General features: G+C 35.5%; 1 protein-coding gene across 2 annotated transcripts in view; it reads left to right on the top strand.

Moving 5' to 3' along the window:
• The window catches only part of LOC109045825 (AT-rich interactive domain-containing protein 3A), a 68,737-nt gene that overhangs the window by 32,696 nt on the left and 16,527 nt on the right, over positions 1-19,514 (top strand). For both annotated transcript variants that reach the window (XM_042724501.1, XM_042724502.1), the window contains one exon: positions 15,278-15,350. In XM_042724501.1, coding sequence (XP_042580435.1) covers positions 15,278-15,350 — 73 coding nt within the window. The remainder of the gene's footprint in view (positions 1-15,277; positions 15,351-19,514) is intronic.

Raw genomic sequence — 19,514 nt, 5'->3', positions numbered from 1 at the left:
TGTAAAAATTGGTGCATTTTACATACGTTACATTCTTTCCCTAACATTTAATCACTGCATGTCTCTAAGCGAACTGTTATTTTCAAAGTAAAACCACAATTCATGCATCAGGCCTATGTCAGTGGACAGAACCAATAACATACAGTAAAGGGAGATCCAGCTATGGGGGGCTTATGTGAATCAGACCTGACCCCTGTGCATCAGCAAAACTGAAATATGGAGCAGCTTCCATGCAGCCGGGAGCCAAAAGGCCTCATTGTTTGGGCCATTGAGTGCTCTTGCTGAGGTTGCATTTGCACTGTTCTGTGGATGTGGCCCCATTCTGCTATTTGTGTTGTATGCAACGATTAAACATTCGCCTGCTTCATTAGTCTAGCATTCGTGTAATTGACCTGAGCTAGCGGGAACTCTCTCCTGGCGAACTCTCTCCTGGCACACAGCGAATCTCAATGTTTAGCATGTTAGCATCACAAACTTACTTGAAGTTATGAATGTACTGGTAGATTAACAAGAAACTTTATTTTTTTACATGAGTAGTTCCCACAGTAGAGTGTAAAGTTCAATAGGAAAGGAATCAGGGTTTGGTCATCACGATCACACCTGTTTTTGCTGCTAGTGGGGCTCTGGGTTTTAGCTCTATTTTTAATGACAGTGCTGGACATTCCAGTTTTCATGTGGGGATAATTAGAGACATGGCCTTGGGCTTGGAGGGTAAACATCACACAATTACAACAGGATGGAGGAGGGGCCCCAGTGGCTGGACGAAAGAAATGGTGAGGGACAGAAAATGCTTAATGACGGGATGGTGTGGGAAACCGCCACAAAGATTCAAGATCTGCCTCCAAAATGAACCCCCCCCCCCTGTATTTGTCCAGACAGACAGAAGCTGTTGCTCAGAACAGAACTGAATGAACTTTCATGTTCCCTATAGCTGTACAATGTTCTTATCAGTTGCAGGATCAGATTCTAAATGTGCTCTGTGGCAAAATTACGCACAGGCATTCTCTACATTGTTTTCTGATGGTGTCACTGGACACAGAGCTGGGCGTGGCTTATTCGTGTCTGCCGATCATACTGTGTCTCTTCCATCAATTGTTATGCAGATCATCAAACATGTGGTGGAAAGCAGTGATTGAAATGCTGGGCCGAGAAGGGGCTATCCAGCCACATTTAAGATTGTCATTGGAATTATTTATTATAGGTGGAGACTGACACCTCCATGACATCTGACAGCTTTAATGAAATGTTAGAATCAACAATAATAATAACTTCAAATAACATAACTACACTTAATGCGATATTCTGCAAGGCATCATATACTGTGGGTGTGATTTGTGTTTTTGGATAAAGTCTAGATAAAGTCCATATTGTATATATGTTTGTTTATGTAATTATTAATTAATTTATTTATTTGCCTATAAGAAAACTGCAGTGGAAATCAACAATTCAGTAACAACACAACAAGCAATGCCTGTCGAGGCACATCTAAATGTTTGAGGCAGACTTCATTTTGGTGATTTTATTGGGGTAAAAAAAAATATGAAAATTCCGTTTGATGGGATTTTTTCCCCACAGCAATATACCACATTTAAGACATTAATTGTAACTTGGTTGTGTAAAACTCTGTAAACAAGGCTTGACATGACGTGTGTGTGTGTGTAGTATGTATTATGTCTGATATAATGTGTTATTTATCTGCTGCATTTATTTATGTCTACTGCTTTGGCATTTTTACTGTATTAATGTTCATTGTTTTGTATACAGTATTGTGGACTGAGAGAACAGAATAACTCTAACAGCAGTTTGATTTTAGCAGTAGAATTTTAAACTGTAAATACGACATCACTGTGTGTGTGTGTGTGTGTGTGTGTGTGTGTGTGTGTGTGTGTGTGTGTGTGTGTGTGTGTGTGTGTCTTTGTGTGTTTTCTATTTGTTTGCCCTTATTTAATTAATTAATTGATTATTTTTTAAATACCAAGAAGACATTTTTGAGCTTTGGTCTAATTTCAACACTAATGAAAGGTGGTAACATTAATACTGTTCCATGATAAAATATTTTTATTCTTAGTTTTATTATATTAAAAATTATAATATAAATATTGAAAATATATGCTATTGAAAATAATTACTTCACAATAGTAAAATAAAAATATATATATACACATTTAATAAACCTAAATAATAAAAATATATTTAAATAAAATGAGTTAAAATGGCTGTATAAAAACTTCTCCGGCAGTACAGACCAATATTTGAGTTTGCTTAATTTATCTTCACTCTGGCTTCTGCTGATGCACACAGCAGAAAGACTCCTTGCAACCTCATTACTGTTTTTTTGCATAAATCATATCATGTCTGACCCTTGTCTTGGCTCAAACACAGGTGAAGGCCAGAGATGTAGCTTCTATTCCTCTTGTGTCATGTCTGCATTAGAGATCATGACGCTCCCCCATCTCATGCACACAAACACAAATCACTATCCTTTTATTTCCCATGAAGACCTTGAAGACCAGGGAGCAGATGACATTATTATCACTACAGAGCCTTACCGCCTCCCCTCAGCTCCAGAGTAAAACAAAGCCCTTGTCTCTTACAAGCACCTTATTGTACAAGGCTGTGCTGAGACTATTTTTCCATAAATTAATGATTGGGGGAGGAGATCAATATATCAATGGTACAGTCTTTATGTCAGCAGCCTCTCTTTGTGTTGATGCTGTGTGGGTCATCGGTACAGCATAATGATGCAATTATTGATTAGCATTTAAAGGCTAATCCATATGATATATTTTCTCATGAGTTTGCATCTGTAGGCTCATGGCCTGTTTTATGTTTTTTTTTTTTCCCAACTTGTGGAAAAGCACTATAAATTTGTTAATCAGCATGACTTGTATTCAGGGCTCTACAAAATGGACTGCCTGATTGCCAGCGTGAAAGACGTTCGGGACAGTTGACGGATTTGTCATTGGCTCAATCGGGCCATTGCTGTGCGTCATCACAAAAGGTTGTCATTTGCACGTTTATATGCCTCGCCAATTTAAACATTCAATTGATTTTAACACCTTCATGCAAAATTTAGTATTCTGTTCTGTGTACAGTGTGCACATAGAGGCACGTTTCTGACACCAATTTATATTTGTTAAGTAAAAAAACTGGAATCAGGAATTGTAAAATTTTACTTGTACTTAACATTTTGATATCATACAAGCTTATTTATTATACAAGATAATTATTACAAGATAACAGGGGTCAAAAACAATAATAACAAATATAAAAAAATTTGTGACAGGACAAATAAAAATTTGAACTACTGGCCCGACCAGGGCTGCATTTCCCAAAAGCAACATAAACCTAAGTATATCGTAGACTCATTGCCACCAATGGAGCTACGATCAGCTTATGCTTACAATGTTTTTGGGAAACGCAGCCCTGGCCACAAAAATAAATAATATTTTTTTATATATATTTATGATTTTAATTACATACCCATCTATATTTATAATTATTTATAGTCATCTATAATTATAAACCCTTAAGTAGGGGCATTTTTTTTTTTAAACCTGAATGTGGTGATGGCTTTTTCATTTTTAATGTTTTTTAAAAATGCAAAGGATTTAAGTTTGCTGCATTTTCATTATCTTTATTATAATAATGATTTTATTTTGGTATCATTGTAATTTTCAGGTGTGAGTCATCCACTTAATGTTTTTTCTTGGCAGTTCTTTTTTGTCATTGTCATTTTACTAGTGTAGTCCCAACCTGTGATTTCTAATTGATCATTTATCATGTTATGAGCCATTTAATCTGAAAGCATGACTCCTATCAGCATTTCTTTTTCATGTAAAGAAAATGTTTGGGAGTGGACGCCATCCATCATACACACGCCCAACACGTTTGTCACATGAATTGTGTTCAAAAGATGTTCTTTAGCCCATTTATGTGGACACATTGAATAACTGAATTAACCCAGAGTTGGATTAATTTCTTAGAAGCTTGCTTATCTATCATGATTAGATGTCCCTTTTTTTATAGGTAATGGGAGACAGGTGGAATGTTATGTTCTTAAACCTGGTTTCATAAGAGCTTATGATATGTTAGCGTGGGTAGTAATTAATTCTGAGGGAGTGGCGAGAAATGACATGTGAAAGAGGTCTGTTTTGTTGCTAATTACAACAGGACCCATCAGGCAGGATATCTCTCATGATAAAAGATTAACAGTGATAATGATCTGATTCAGCCAAACGATTTCATGTATGACTGAATCTGAATTTTATAGGACCAGAGGGCATGTGGCTTTGAAGAAATGAAAATGAAGGGAAAGCTTGTAATAATATGGCTGAGTCATCGTGTATCAACTAAAGGCAACACTAGAAAAAAGAAAATAATGAATGAGTAGGAGAGGTGTGTATTCTTCACTAACCTTTAACCTTTACAGACAGAGCCCGCACATTTTTTTCATACATGAGGGTGCAAACGGAAATCTTTTTTATACACTTGAATACACTTGTAAATTACTTAAAAAGAGAAAGAGAAAGTGTGTCCTGTATCAATAAATGTGCAATGTTTTTCTTATGCCATTCACTTAGATAGGCTCACAGCATAATTTGCATCAAGTCATTGTAGACACTGGTGTCATAGGTGCAGGTATTTCTATCCTAGCTATTAGCATACCCTAACCTCTGCGTAAAAACCAAAGCCTGATGTTTGACTAGTGGCGTAAAGTCTATTCCATGTTGCTTTTTATTAAAGGGGTCATATGATGCGATTTCAATTTTTCCTTCTTTCTCTTTGGAGTGTTACAAGCCCTCTGTGCATAAAGAAGATCTGTAAAGTTGCAAAGACAAAGACTGTAAGAGTGTCAAATTCAAAGAGATATTCTTTATAAAAGTTAAGAGTCAACCACGCCCTCCTAAAATGGCTCATTCTAACACGCCCCCACATATCTACGTCACGATGTGGGAAGATTTAGATAATACCACCCAAATGTTCATGCAAAGAAAGAAGGCGTAACTTTTATTCTTGCTGTTGCCGCCAATGCCATGTCGTGGAGACGCTGTGTTTCGTTGTGGAAGCGAAACTACTTTGTTTGACCTTCCAAAAGAGGACACAACTAGAAATCAGTGGTTAAGTTGTATTTAAAACACTGTTCCAGAACAGTTCAACCCAATATTCAGATGTGTGCAGCGCATTTTATGGAGGATGAGCACTGTTTCCTGGGAGAGTAGCCTACAATGCCGGTGTCTGTTTCTATAAAGAGGGTTTTTTCTTGATTTTTTTTTTGTTTTGTTTTTGTCTGGTTGCGCCGGGTCTGGTTCCGTCACAAAATAATGTTCTTTTTAGCAACGTCATATGACCCCTTAAAACAGTCCTGTAAGACACATCTGACTGACACAAAAGCAACCAATCAAAATTCGTTTTATTTTTACATGTAATCTAAGGACAGATCAATCTCATTTAGTTAATGGTGTGACACAATTAAGGTCCCTAATACTACTGAAGGTATTGAGTTAAAGCTATGTTAGTTAAAGGTTGTTACGCGTGTGATGTGCAAAACAAAGTGCACGAAGGAGTAGAATCAAAGAGTTCTTTTAATAATCCACAAGAGAGAATGGGCACAACCAAACACAAATCCAAATGAATAAACAATAATAGCAGACAAAGGAACAATGGAGAACACAGGCTTTAAATACTGGGAATGGAATCAGGGAGAAACAGAAACAGGTGTGGGGTTAATCAATCAAAAACCATGGAAACAAACAAGCCAGTATAACGGAAACACAGCAAAACTAAAAAAGTGTTGCTCTGTCAAAATGGCATATTTGGTAGACATGTGCCATATTCGTTAATATGACATCACGGTAATGAACATGATTTTGTTACATTACAAATTCTATACTATATATATATTATCTATACATATTTTTCTATTAAATATGTGTTTGTGTAATATATGCTACATTATTTATGTCTAAGTTTTAGCTTTTTTATTTTTTGTGAAAATTTTATTTTGGTAAAATGTACTTCTTATCTCTTTCTCTCATGTTTCAGTTCTAGTCTGCTTTCTGTAGCCAAATGCTGTGAGAAAGATCTAGTGAATAATGCTTCTTATGTAGTCAAGGTCCGTAGGCCTTTGGAGAGTCTAGGGAGTCAGATAAAATGTTTCCCATTCAAAATATGTACAAATTACAAAATATTTGTAAGCATATTTTGGGATGTTGAGAAACTGGATGAAGATAGGGTAGAAGGCCTTATGATAATCTTTGTTTATCCAATCAGTTTTTAAAGTATTTGTTTAGTGATAAATTATTAGTTTTACTAAATAAACGCTCTGTATTTTAGAGCTCACTTTTGTGGCTCTCTGAGGTATATGTTAAGAAAGGCTACCGTAGATCGCAACAGACAAATAAATGTTGTGCCCTGATTTCATCTTATAGGTGAATTTCATCATAGATGACACTTTGGCAAATCCAGCAATTAGTTCTTCCTCAGAAGCACTTATTTTATCAGTTCAGTACCTTGTAAATGTGTCTTGGTTTCCAAGAGGATTGATAAAACAGATGTGTTCATAAAGCCAGTCAATCAGATTAGAGTTTGCCAGAACATGCAAACTTTCCAGTTTTGTGTGTATAATCCATCAGACATTCATTAACAGACTCTCTGCTGCTGTAACTATTATACATTCCACTCTCAACACAATATCGAAACATACACCTCTTTATTTTACGTATTTAGAACACCAGACCGAAAGATATGCCACAAAAGGCTGTAAAACTTTGCGATATTTCAAAAGCATCTTTTATTGCTTTATATAGTTAATGAGTAATCAAGAATGCAATGTACAGTTGGGTTATATGGTACATACTAGATTCTGATTTTATTCTGCATAATAAAGCTTTATCAGTTACTCCTCGGTCATCAATGTAGAGTGTATGGGCCTATCGCTTTTAATAGTCTTAAGAAAAATCCAACAATCAGCCCTTTCTGATACTGTATGTGTAAGCTGATAAATCCAGTATGTAGCGGCTGTAAGTTCAGGCCCTTACATTCTCTATACATCCTCTCAAAGGTCAGGTTGGAAATAGACATGAAGCCACGGACTGTAATCCGGGACCAGTGTACTGCCACGAGAAAAGACAAAGCTTTGATGGATGGATACATGCTTTTACATTAAATTATTGATGGAAAACAAACATGCAGAAACCATCCTGGTCAGACGATGTATAATTCATAAGGCTCTGCTTGAGTGACTATGAAGATTTGCTGTGTTTTTGACTTGTAATTAAAGAGTGAAATGTGAGTGCTGAGCAGTTTTCCGCCTAATCCCTTAATTGCACTATGGGGGTTTGCCATTAAAGTGTCCTAAATTCTGTCAAACAACCCACATTCCCTTTCTTTTACCCCTACATGAATGAGGTCAAACTGTGACTCTAGCACAGTGAATTTCATTCATGTCAAAGGTAAAAGTATCAGAAGCAGATGTGATGAAGTAGCAGATGCAAAGACTGAAAAATGGTCTTATTCAGCTGTCTTTTTACATCCGATAATCTCTGTGGAACTTGAGGTCAGGCAGAGCAGCTTCAGGCGTCTTTTGCAATCTCATGGACAAAGCGTTAGTCCTCAGATCACACAGTGAAACACAATGGTGAAGGACGGTTGATGGACCATCCCCACATTCTCCCCTGTGACACTTCACCATCCTGATGAAAGCAGAAGCAGCGGTCAATTTCTGAGCCAGGATTGTGTGATATGACGTCTTATACTGACCAATCCAAATATGTGAATGTGAATAGGTAATTTTATTTTTTTATACAAAATTAAATACATTTTATACTTATACAGTTTATAAGATGAATAGATGTGGGGATAAGTTGTAATATGTGACTTTGATCCACACATACTACTGTAGAATCTTGTGAAGACTTCCAAGAGATAATTGTTCGTTTGACGGCAGACAGCTTCTCGATATCAAGAGTACCTTTAAAAGATAAAGGACTGACTGAACGTAGTGTGAATGTTTTTCGGTGGCCATGTTTGAACATGATTAATGTGTGATAGAACAGCAGACATCTCTCTGCGGAAGTCTTCTCTTAGAAATATATCTGCTGCTTTTTAGGATTCAGTTTGCTTGATTTAATAAAAAATACCTTATATCACAAATCTTATTTATTTATTTTACATAATTCATACTTTAGTGAAATACTTCAAAACAAAATTGGGTTCAAAATCATTTTATAATAATTTTTATGAGCAGTATTTTGCTGTCACAAAAACAAGGAGGAGCTTAATTATTTTTTTACAGTATTTAAACGGATCAGTTTACACCACCTAAGAACTTAACGCTCCATAATTTTATGCAACACAAGTCAAAAACAGTGATTAAGAGCAGCATTTATAATAAATATGAAGTTTATAATAAAAGCTTTATGTCGTTTGTTGTAAATATTCTAGCAAAATTTGTAGAAGTAAAATAAAATACTTGTTGCTTTTGTTTAACACTCAAAAATATAATTAAATTATTAAAAATAATATAATTAAACAGTATTATCACTGTTATTCATAACAATAATCATTATTAATTTTGTTGTAATTATGACCTGTTATTTCATTATAAATATAGAATAATAGTTTCACTTTTGTTTTGTTTTAGTCTCTAAAGGCCCGTTCACACTAGGAACGGTAACTATAAAGATAACGATAAAGATACAGTTGTAAAAATCGTTCTCAATATTAAAGAATAGTAGAGTCCACACCACAGCTATAACGATGAAGGCACGAAGAAACAATATCATTGGAATCACTTTCAGAACAATTTTTTTCCCAGCTAGACGAGCATGCGCTGAAAATAAACAGACGATATCGTCCGCTGTGTGGATGCTAATATCGTTGTCTTTATAGGTATCGTTCCTGGTGTGAACAGGCCATGGCTATATAATGACATTTTAATTTTGGCTGATACACAGATTTTTGAATTCCCACAGCAGTGTTGTACATCATGAGACCATGACAGTCAGATTTAGTCTGGGAAAAGGTCCACGCTAAACACAGAAGGGCCTTTCTCACACCTCCCACAGGGGCACCCTGTGCTGGCCCTGTAAAATAACACTTAGCTCTGCCAGAACAGTACATGCTCAACTCACTGCCACTTTATCCAGTCCGTCAGCTCAAGTACCCGGACAAATCCCATTAGGAGGAACTCCATCAAGGAAAGACAAAGATCAGCTCTTCATATTAGCTTACACATCTCATTATGTCAGCTGAGCTCGCTGCAGAGCTGCACACTGTTGCGAGGATCGGGGGTGTGTGTGTGTGTAATGGAATGGAAGCAGCACTGGCAGTCAGCCAGTTTGGACCAGTGCCAGCGTGACCAGTCGTGTTGTTCTCTAATTAACTCCTGCTCCCTTGCGTCTGTGCTTCTCACACACTCACACTCACATTCAAACACACACAGGCACATTAAGCCTAGCAGTTTCCCAGGAGCTCTGGAACCCGGTGCGCACACACGTGTCCACACACACTATCAGTGCCACACACAATGGAGAAGATTCCTGTGATCGATTCTGTTGTCATGGGATTTTTTTTCTCTGGTATTGATGCTTGTTAATTAGTGGATTGTTAGCACAGATGGTGATTGTTACCCTCAAAATTATTTATTCCACTAACTTTTTGTTCTCAATCTCACAGTGGCCCATAATACCAGTCATTAAAAAAAGTATACAGCACTCGCTTTTTCTGAGCTCTTCTAGTCTTAGTTTAACCTTACATGAGAGACAACGTACGTCTGGTCATTATCACAAAATACACCCTCACAGGGCAACCAGATCACCCTGAAGGTATTGTTTTGCAGTAATGACCATCTGACTGTATATTATCTTGCTTTTTACACAGCTATTTACTAAATGAATGAATAAATGGACATGAAATATTGATTTTAATTTAAAGTATTTTTTAATGTGAGAATAAAGAGACTGCAGAGTGCTTTTAGAGCCATGAAACTAACCCAATGTAGAAAGACAGTCAGTTACACAGTTTATTGTACTGCTCAGCCAAGAGCCTCAAGATAACTTGATAAAATAAAAACAAAATGTGCATTAAAATAAGGTAAAACAACAAAAAAAATCAAGATAGCACTTATTTTAATTGACCTCCTCAAGTATTTTTTTCTTTGAAGAATATATAAAGTGTGATTTCTAGACCTGAAATAATCATATAAATTAATACAATCTCCTTAGGAATTTGTATTCTTTTTATGAACATACATTTTTCTAATTATTTTATCTACAATAATTTATCAGGTAGAAATTTTAATATTCTACTGTAATAATCTACTTGTTGTGGGCAACAAAAATGTTGAGGACAACTGATTTAGCGGCACATTATACAAAAATATTTGACAGCACAGTGCCACAATTGACCAACCAGAATGAGGTTATTTGAAACAGATGTTTTTGCAAAAATCATAATGAAAATACGCCCACTAATATAAGTTATTTTATTGAGCCTTATTTCTAAATTATAATACCTTGCATTTTTGCCTTTGATCTGTGCTGTTAGCGAGACTTTTGAATGAGTACACCCACGAGTATAACACCGGGTGTGTGTCATTTGCAAGGTCACAGAGATTATGTGGTGTAGAACTAAAAGCATTTCCAAACTTTTAGGTCAACAGTCAGTCCCTCTGCTGAGCCTCCAGGTTTTGGTATGACATGTAGCAGCTCTAGACTGCCTGAAGCTAAACTTAAAGTGGGTTCAAAGTCATAGCCCAGCTCCCTCTTCATTGCTTTTGACAAAACAAATGGTGTGTGTGTGTATTCAGTCTCAAAGAATGTCACCCTGTCTCTGGCCCACCTACCTGATGTGAGGATTGTGAAACAATGTCTATAGCATGTCTCTCTTGGACACTGTTTGTATAAACATAAGAAAAGTGTGTTTTTTCTTTCTACTCCCAGTCTGAGAGCCAATGTCCTTGATTTGTTGGTCTGGTTTTGTTTTGAAGGAGCTGGTAAAAATGTCTTGATAGAAGTGGAACGTTTCAGTCGTGTGTGATCATTTATTGTATTGTGAAGAGCTCCCTCTACTGAAATCCTGGCGCGATACTTCTTTGAGCAATACAGGGATGCATTGAGATCTAGATTAAAAGCATACAAAGGTTTTACTTTGTATACAAAAAAAAATGTATGTGAAGTAATTCATTAATTACTCAAACATGTTAATCATTGTCCCCTCATACATCCTTTTGCCCGTACATGTTGAACCTGTAGTTGCTGAAGGTTGAGTCAGGGTGTGATCATAAAATGTCACAGAAGCCTTGGGGGTTTGACACTGTAAGCAGCTTGTGTTATCTGACACTACGAAAAATCATTGAGACGCTTCATAATGATCACACACATGTGTTCATCTACTGAGCTTAATGGCTCAGATATAGATATGTGACTTCTGTGCTTGTAATGAGGGTTGAATTAATAAACAGCCAGTTTAATTGAGGTATTTAAAATATATATTTTTAAATTTATTATTATTATTATTATAATTATTATTAGTTAAGAAAAAAACAGCTTAAATTGAATTATATTTTGAAAAAATAAATAAAAAATAAAGCCTGAGACATTCCATTCGACTGTGTAGATAGAATCTTTTTGTTTTTTAAATAAACAGTCCCAAAATGTACACAACATTAAAAAATCTACCACAAAATGTAAATAAGCTTTCACAGAATAAGAATATGTGAATAACTCAATTTTGACAAAAATGTCTGATAGAACCTTATAATTCCAAGGGGCGAAAATGCATATATTTAGCATTTTTCTAATTTAATACACAACTTGTATTGCACATTATATCATTAACACAATAAATGTCATTATGTAAAATTAATTATTTGGATTGTCTCCCTTTGTCCTTTAGCACTTGAGCAACATAAACTCCACATGTTTGTTTAAAACTAAAAATGCTGGGTTAAAAACAACGCAGTGCTTTACAAAAACCCACACAGAGAGGAGGCTTTGGGCTTCCAGTATTTAAATTCTACTACTGGCAAGCAAATGCTAGAGCTCTATCCTGCTGGCAGAAGTGTGTTCTTAGTGAAATTTCCTCTATAGCTGATCCACTATGGCTTAAGATAAGAGACAATATCCCTAACTAAATCCTGTCTTCCAGTTCTACTTTTCTCAAAGGTGTCTCCTTCATCAAAATCGATTGGGAATAATTTTATGATAAAAAATTCAATACGAATATTAAACCAAAGAAGATATTGTACTTTGCCTGACATCTCTGTTCATACTCCAGTTGCTTACAATCATTCGTTTAAGCCATCATAACTCGATCTAGGGTTTGCTACATGGAAAAACAAAGGTTTAAAGACCATTGGGAACCTCTATGTAGATGACATGTTTGCATCCTTTAGGCAATTACAGTCTTTATTTAATCTTCCTAGGTCTGATTTCTTTCAGTATTTACAAATAAGGCATTATGTTAAAGAAGTCATTCCACAATTTGTTAGCAAACCAAAGACTAATACATTTGATGAATGTATCATGTCAAATCCAACCTCTAGACATTTGATCTCACGATTTGTTAATGCCTTCCTGATGCCTATAAACACAAACCACTTAAAAGAAGCTTGGGCTAAGGATTTTGGTGTAGACCTGTCTGATGAAACATGGAATGATTGCCTTAGTAAGATCCAATATTGTTCAATAAATGCCAGACAGTGGCTGATCCAGTTTAAAACAGTGCATAGATTGTGTTATTCCAAAGTTAGACTAAATAAAATATACAACACTATTTCTCCAATATGTGATAGATGTACAGAAACAGAGGGCTCCCTGTCGCATCTGTTCTGGTTTTGTCCTAACCTGTTTGATTTTTGGAGTAGCATTTATGACTTTTTTTCAAAGGTTTTTTAAAAGGTTGTGAAGCCTGATCCCATTTTAGCAATTCTGGGGACTTCTGAGGTACTGAACACTTTTTCAAGCTATCAACAGCAATCACTGTTGTTGGATATGGTTCTTGCTAAAATGATAATACTCTTAAACTGGAAATCTTCACATGCCCCTTTTTTCAAAACCTGGTTGTCGTGAGTTGTTCCATGATTGGAAGGTATACGTTTATTGGAGCCCAAACTACATAGTCAGTTCCAAGCTGTATGGCAACCCTTCCTTGATTTCCTCAAGCCTGTGTAATCTACTTTTATGTAAAACTCTTCCTGCTATATTTCAACAATCCATTCCACCCATTCCACCTCTTGTTTTCATTTATTTATTTTTCTTTTCCCTTTTTTTTTGTATTGTATTATATTGTTTAAATATTTTGTTCTGTATGTCATTACAAAAAGCTTAAAATAAAAAATATATAACATTTAAAAACAACAACAACAACCCAGTGCTGTGTGAAATATGGACAAACCCAGCATTTGGGTTGTTTTGACCCAGTGGTTGGGTTAAATGTTTAACCCCACCTTCTGGGTAGTGTTATTTAACTCTATAATTAAATAAAACTACAACTATTGCTTACAAATTACTGCATTTCTTGTGTAACCTGAACCCAAAATAGGTTGGAAATGAGCAATTATTCATTAATAATAAATGAACATTATACATGGAATAAATAATTAAATAATTTTTAAAAATCTAAATTTTTAATCTTTCTGTTGTTGTTGTATTTTTATTTTTTCCCAGATATTAATAAAATTTTGAATCACAGCTTATCAGTGTAGTCATAGACTTTTGGACATTACTGTATGTAATTTAACAAAGTAGATTATGCAATATATTAAGTGATTTCAAATTCTGAATTATTCAAGTCACACCAAGATTTAGATTCATGGGAGTCTTGTGAGATTACATGCATCAGTGTTCTGCATTCCTGCAGTAATAATGCTGGGAATAGAACTAATATGAGCATAATGGACCACTCAGAGGTGAAGCAGAGCTCTAATGTATTTTCTATCTGTTAATATTTAATGCAATGTTGTAGACGTCATTACACTTTTGACTTAATTACCCCTTTACTGGTCACCCTAGCTTAGTGATGACCTCTGCAACTGACAGTGTCACAATTACATCACCTCTTAATGAATCTTAATGAATCGCTAATTTACTCTTATGGCTGCTGGCACTTCAACTGAAGTGGGCAGAGTGTTGCATAGATAATATAGTGATCAGTGTATTTAAGATGAGGAAAAAAAATGAGAGGTGCTGTTTTATATGTTTCTTTACATTTGGAAAGAAAGAAAAAATCAAATCCGTTTTTAGTATTTAGAAATATTTAATACAAATTAATTTGATATAACAGAAGTCCCGATTTATCACAGAATGTTTTGTTGTCTTATGACTTATGCAATGTCTGTATTTAAATCTGCATACATTAAGAGAAGCAGGATTCTCGTGTTACACATTCTGTGCTTTGTTCTTCAGGGTTTGCATTCTGTTGCTCAACAGCTTGCCAGGCAGTTGATCATATGTCATAGCTTGTGCATCGATAGCCACACAATCACATTAAACCCACACATATGGACAACCACTTAGCAAGGGCAGATTCATTTAAATTCACTTTGATTCAAATCTCAGCTTTGTTGCCATGCGTCATGAAAGTATGAAGCATACAGACTTTGTCAGATATCATCTATGCAGGTGACTTCACAGGCTTTACTGCATTTCAGAGCTTCATTCCCGATTAGAGATTTTCTTCGCTCGTCGTATTTCGAACAGAACGTGTTTTATTTGCTCCATACGCCTTGGAAATGTCACATATGGGTAAAAGCCTGTTGTGCCTTATTCACACTTTAAACCCACTGTACCTTTTTCTGAGGCATTGATTGCATTGGTCCTTTAATATTGGTGACAGCTAATACACTCCTAAATGATCGGTTATTATCTCCGGGGCCTTGTTCCATGTGCCCCGCTGTTTCCAAAGGTCATCCCTCTGTCTTCTTGTATCGATCTGCTCGCCTGTTAACGTAGCCTAAGACTTATTGAAAGTGAAGGTTGAGGAGCGTATTTCCATCAGGTTGCAGTCTTCTCCTTCACGAGACGGCTTTTAAAAGGCTCTTTTGAGCATGTCCATTCAGAGAGAGGGGACAGGATGAGAAAACATAATGGATATGCCAATAAAGGGAAAAGCGCCCTTAAAATGCATGTGGTTTTTCCACTGGTGTGAGTGTATCAGCATCCAGCCTTAATATGATATATTTATCGATAGAATTGGAGCGCTGTACTGTATATGCTTACACATTTAAAGCAAAATCCTCAAAATACTAACAAAGCATCTTCTGTTGGTTTCACAGCTGTACGAACTGGACGATGATGAGAAAAGAAAGGAGTTTCTGGATGATCTCTTCAGTTTCATGCAAAAAAGAGGTGAGTCTTGTTATGTGCAGCTATTCAGATCGCAAATGTCAGAAGAAGCACACACCCATTCACACCCATATTGCAAAACCATATGTTGCTTTTAGATGATAATGAATAATTATAGGGCTTGATGGCGATATTTTCAATGTATACATATTTTTGGAAATTGTATTTACTCTTCTTGATAGAAAACTAAATAAGAAAATAAGCTTTTTAAAAAAAATTAATGAGTAAATACAAGGGTTTCTGTATTTTTTAAGAATATAACGAGGGACTTCTTTTATAGGAACAATTAAAATAAGTAGGTTTGATTATACTTGTGTGCCACCTGTGTTTGGAAACAAAGCATCATAAATGTCTAACCACCCATCTGCGGTCTGGCCAACAATAGAAATGCAGGGTTTATTGTTTTGGTTAAGGCTGAGAAAGTGTAGATTCTATTGTGATAGGCTTTTTCAGGTTTCCTGCCTGAACCGTCCTTTTCTCTGAAGTGTTGCTGCCACTGTGGCGTGTTTCTGCCCCTGATGCTATCTGAAACAACGGCTTCTGCTGTTTGTTTTATAATTACTCGCAGATTATGTGAAAACATCCCTGAGGGGATGACCTTGCCACGGTAGGGAAGCCAGCATCCTGGTATTATGTTAGCCGGCCGTGGCATAATGAATTTCATGCTTTATTGAGGAGCCTCCCTACATCATCTGAGACGCTTTTCCCACTGAGGTGTTTCAGCAGACATCAGCCTCCGATATTTTATAGAGGAAATAGAGGAACTTTAATGGCCTTGCATAATATGAGGAAGTTTGCAGCCTTTGATGACTTTCCAAGACAGGACAGATCTATTTTAAGTGCACAGGACTGTTTTTGTTGTTTTGTGTGGCTCTGTTTTGGTAATATGGTTTATTTGCACTATCGTTTTGGTTTACATCCAAGTTGATATTTTCCTAAACAATTAAAAGACTTACACATTTGTAGTATCTGTGAGCAAAAAGTTTTCTTTATTTTCATAGCTAAAGATAAAAAAATAATAATAATCTATAATAAAATAAACCAAAATATAAAAGTTTTTTTTTTGTTTTGTTTATTGTACATGAAAACCACAGCTTTAGTAACCTATTTCATTTGAAAATATACTTTGAGCATTATTGACTGAAAAGTTTTATTATGTGCATTTTGCCTGCAGGACAAACAGAAAGCGCATTCGTTTTTTTCTGAGAAGGAAGAATTGGAAGAATCTTAATCCATGAATGATGACAGATATGCCTTTCTAACAGTTGAGACTGTGGCTTCCTTACACATTACACTAAAAGTACTTGGCAGTATCTCGACAAAATCTATGTAAATGTATTGTGTGTTGCTGACCTTGCAGCCTGTCAGCAGTACAATATATATTATTACTAAATAGCTCACAACATTTTGACCGCTGACTATTCAGCACTCATTTCATGCTTTTGTCAGTACATACTATATATTTCTGCTATGATGTAATTAGATCCAGGTTTTGAAGGAGAGATTCAGCTGTTTAAAAATGTACAGTATTAGATTACTTTAGTTTCATAAAATAAATATGTATATTGTTATATTAATGTTATTATAATATTGAATTTAAAATTTTAGAACTAATTATATAATTTTATAAATGATGTTTCGGTTACAAAAAATTGTTACATTACAATTAAGATATAATATATATATATATATATATATATATATATATATATATATATATATATATATATATAAATTCATAAACTAAAATGCCTAAATTAAGCATAAAATAATGAGCCAATTTAATTTACACAATATCTTAAGTATGGTATGGAAAGCATATTTTCTGAAGCTTTCCATACCAGTGACAAATTTTCTTGTAATACATTTGTTTATACATCATGTGTGGCCCTTTTTGACTAGTCAAACCATTTTTGAAACAGATTTTCGTGTTTTAAGCAGAACCCCATTTTGGTGCTTTGGTTTAGTGTTTGAGGCAGTTACAGGTCACAGGATATCTGATTTATTTTCCCTGAGAGGCAACAGATGACAGAGAGGGCTGAGTTGTCATTTAGCTCTTTCTCATCTGTTTGAATTTGTGATGACAGGAATGCAGGGTAGGTTTTATCGTGGGTCATGCTGTTGTTATTGCGCTATGGGCTAATCCAGTGAGGAGTCACCCAGTCTGGTGATGCCATGACATAAAAATGCCTGAATGCAGCAAAGTGAAGCTCTTCCTGTCAGCTCAGGCATAAGATCAAATATAATTAAATCCCTGCTGCCTCTGTTCTTATGCTTGATGTCTAAATCTGTATTGACTTCATCGCTCAGGAAATCTGAAGACCCAGTGCACTCATCAAGAGTTCACTTGCATTTATACAGATTGGATAAAATGCTCAATGTTAGCTCTCAGTAGTAATCATTAAACGAAAACCCAGAGGTTTTAGGATAACGTCTTTTTCATTACATCTGTTATGGATTTTCTTCTCATAAATGAGTCTTTCAGCAGGTTACCTGCCATTCTTGTTTTACTGTTGTGTTGTCAATCATGTCTTCATGGTGTTACATGACCAAGAGGCTTTTATAGCTGTTATCATACCATGTACTGTAACTGACAGCATGAAAAGAATGGAAACTCCCATTTAACTTCCACCATATTTAGTTTTGTCACTCAATATGATGGTTCATCGGTTACAGTTGGAACTGTTCATCAACAGGACGAGAGTGTTGTGACAGAGGGTTCACAGTACTGTCTAGCGATAACATGCTCAGTTAGGACACTTAAAGGGATATTTAACCCACAAATGAAAATTACCCAATTATTTACTCAGCCTCAAGCCATCCTAGGTGTATGACTTTCTTCTTTCAGACGAAGCAATCAGAGTTACATTAAAAAATGTCCTGGCTCTTCCGAGCTTTATAATGGCAGTGAAGCAGGGTTGAGATTTTGAAGCCCAAACTTCTGAAGTGAATCGATGTATCATACAATGTACCATATTTAAAACTTAGGATAACTGTCATATGCACTTTAACAAATTGTTTCACAACCAAATTTGTTAAAGGGATTTGGTGGGTAAACGATTGGTTATAATTTGTTAAAGCACATATTTATTTATTTTTTATCTAGGAATTGTGTAGTTAATTTCACAAATAGTAACAAAGAAGAAGCAAGTAACATGTTTTGAAAAGGACAGACTGAAATCATTTTTTTCTTGTAACATACTCCAGTAAACTTGAAAAATCCTTTTTTACAGATGCTAATAGATGGGGTGGTTCTGGGGTCACTAGGTATCTTGGATTTGTAAATCTAGGTCTGAGTTTAGAGAAAAAATGCACTTCTGAAAGTGCATCTACTGTTCAAACATAGATTTTGCTTGTATTTGTTGTGTATTTTTTTAGCTGACAAAAAGTCAAAGGTACAGTAGTACTAAGAGATATTTTGTCTGTGACTACAGTTATATTCCACATTCTTGTAACACATGGTTGCTGCAGATCCATTTTCCTTCACTTAGCAACATCAGACATCTGTGTGAGCTTCAGCAGTGACAGGTGATAATTTGATAATCCTGAGTATGAGTTTTTTTTTTTTCTTTTCATTCTAGAGTGAAACCACTTGCTCCTGTGAGATCTTGATACGTGCTGCCCCCACTGAAATAAGGGCGTTCATTGCAGCACACCGTTAGTGGTTTTTCTTGTTTGAAACTTGGTAAGGATCATATTACAAATGACATGATGCATATTCTAAATGATATTTCAAGACATATTTGGATTGAATAAGATTAATGCCATGCTGCAATTTGAGATGAAAGCACAAACAGCTGATATTACGTTACAGCTTTTATTAAAAGCTGCACTTGCTGAGAGTGTTTTCCAGAACTTTGTTTTTGCAGCTCTTTGACACTTTGACAACAAAAATCCTTGGCAAATACTGCACTGCTTTATGTTGCGTGTAAGATTTTATGGAGTAAAAGTGTATTATTTTCGAGTGTTTTACTTTAGAATGTGTTTCAGCTGGGGGTTCACAAACCCCTAGGGGTCAATAATAGTATTGGAGAGGATTGGTTACATGCTGATATGAATGTCTTCATAAAAATGATAATTGAAAATAATATACAATTAAAAATGAGCACATGATAAACAAACAAACAAACAATTAATTGGTTTTCCAGATGTTCTGAAATACACTAT

The sequence above is a fragment of the Cyprinus carpio genome, chromosome B5, assembly GCF_018340385.1.
Source record: "Cyprinus carpio isolate SPL01 chromosome B5, ASM1834038v1, whole genome shotgun sequence".
Lineage (NCBI taxonomy): Eukaryota > Metazoa > Chordata > Actinopteri > Cypriniformes > Cyprinidae > Cyprinus > Cyprinus carpio.
The sequence above is the reverse complement of the archived record's forward strand: the minus strand, read 5'-3'. Positions and strand labels throughout refer to the sequence as shown.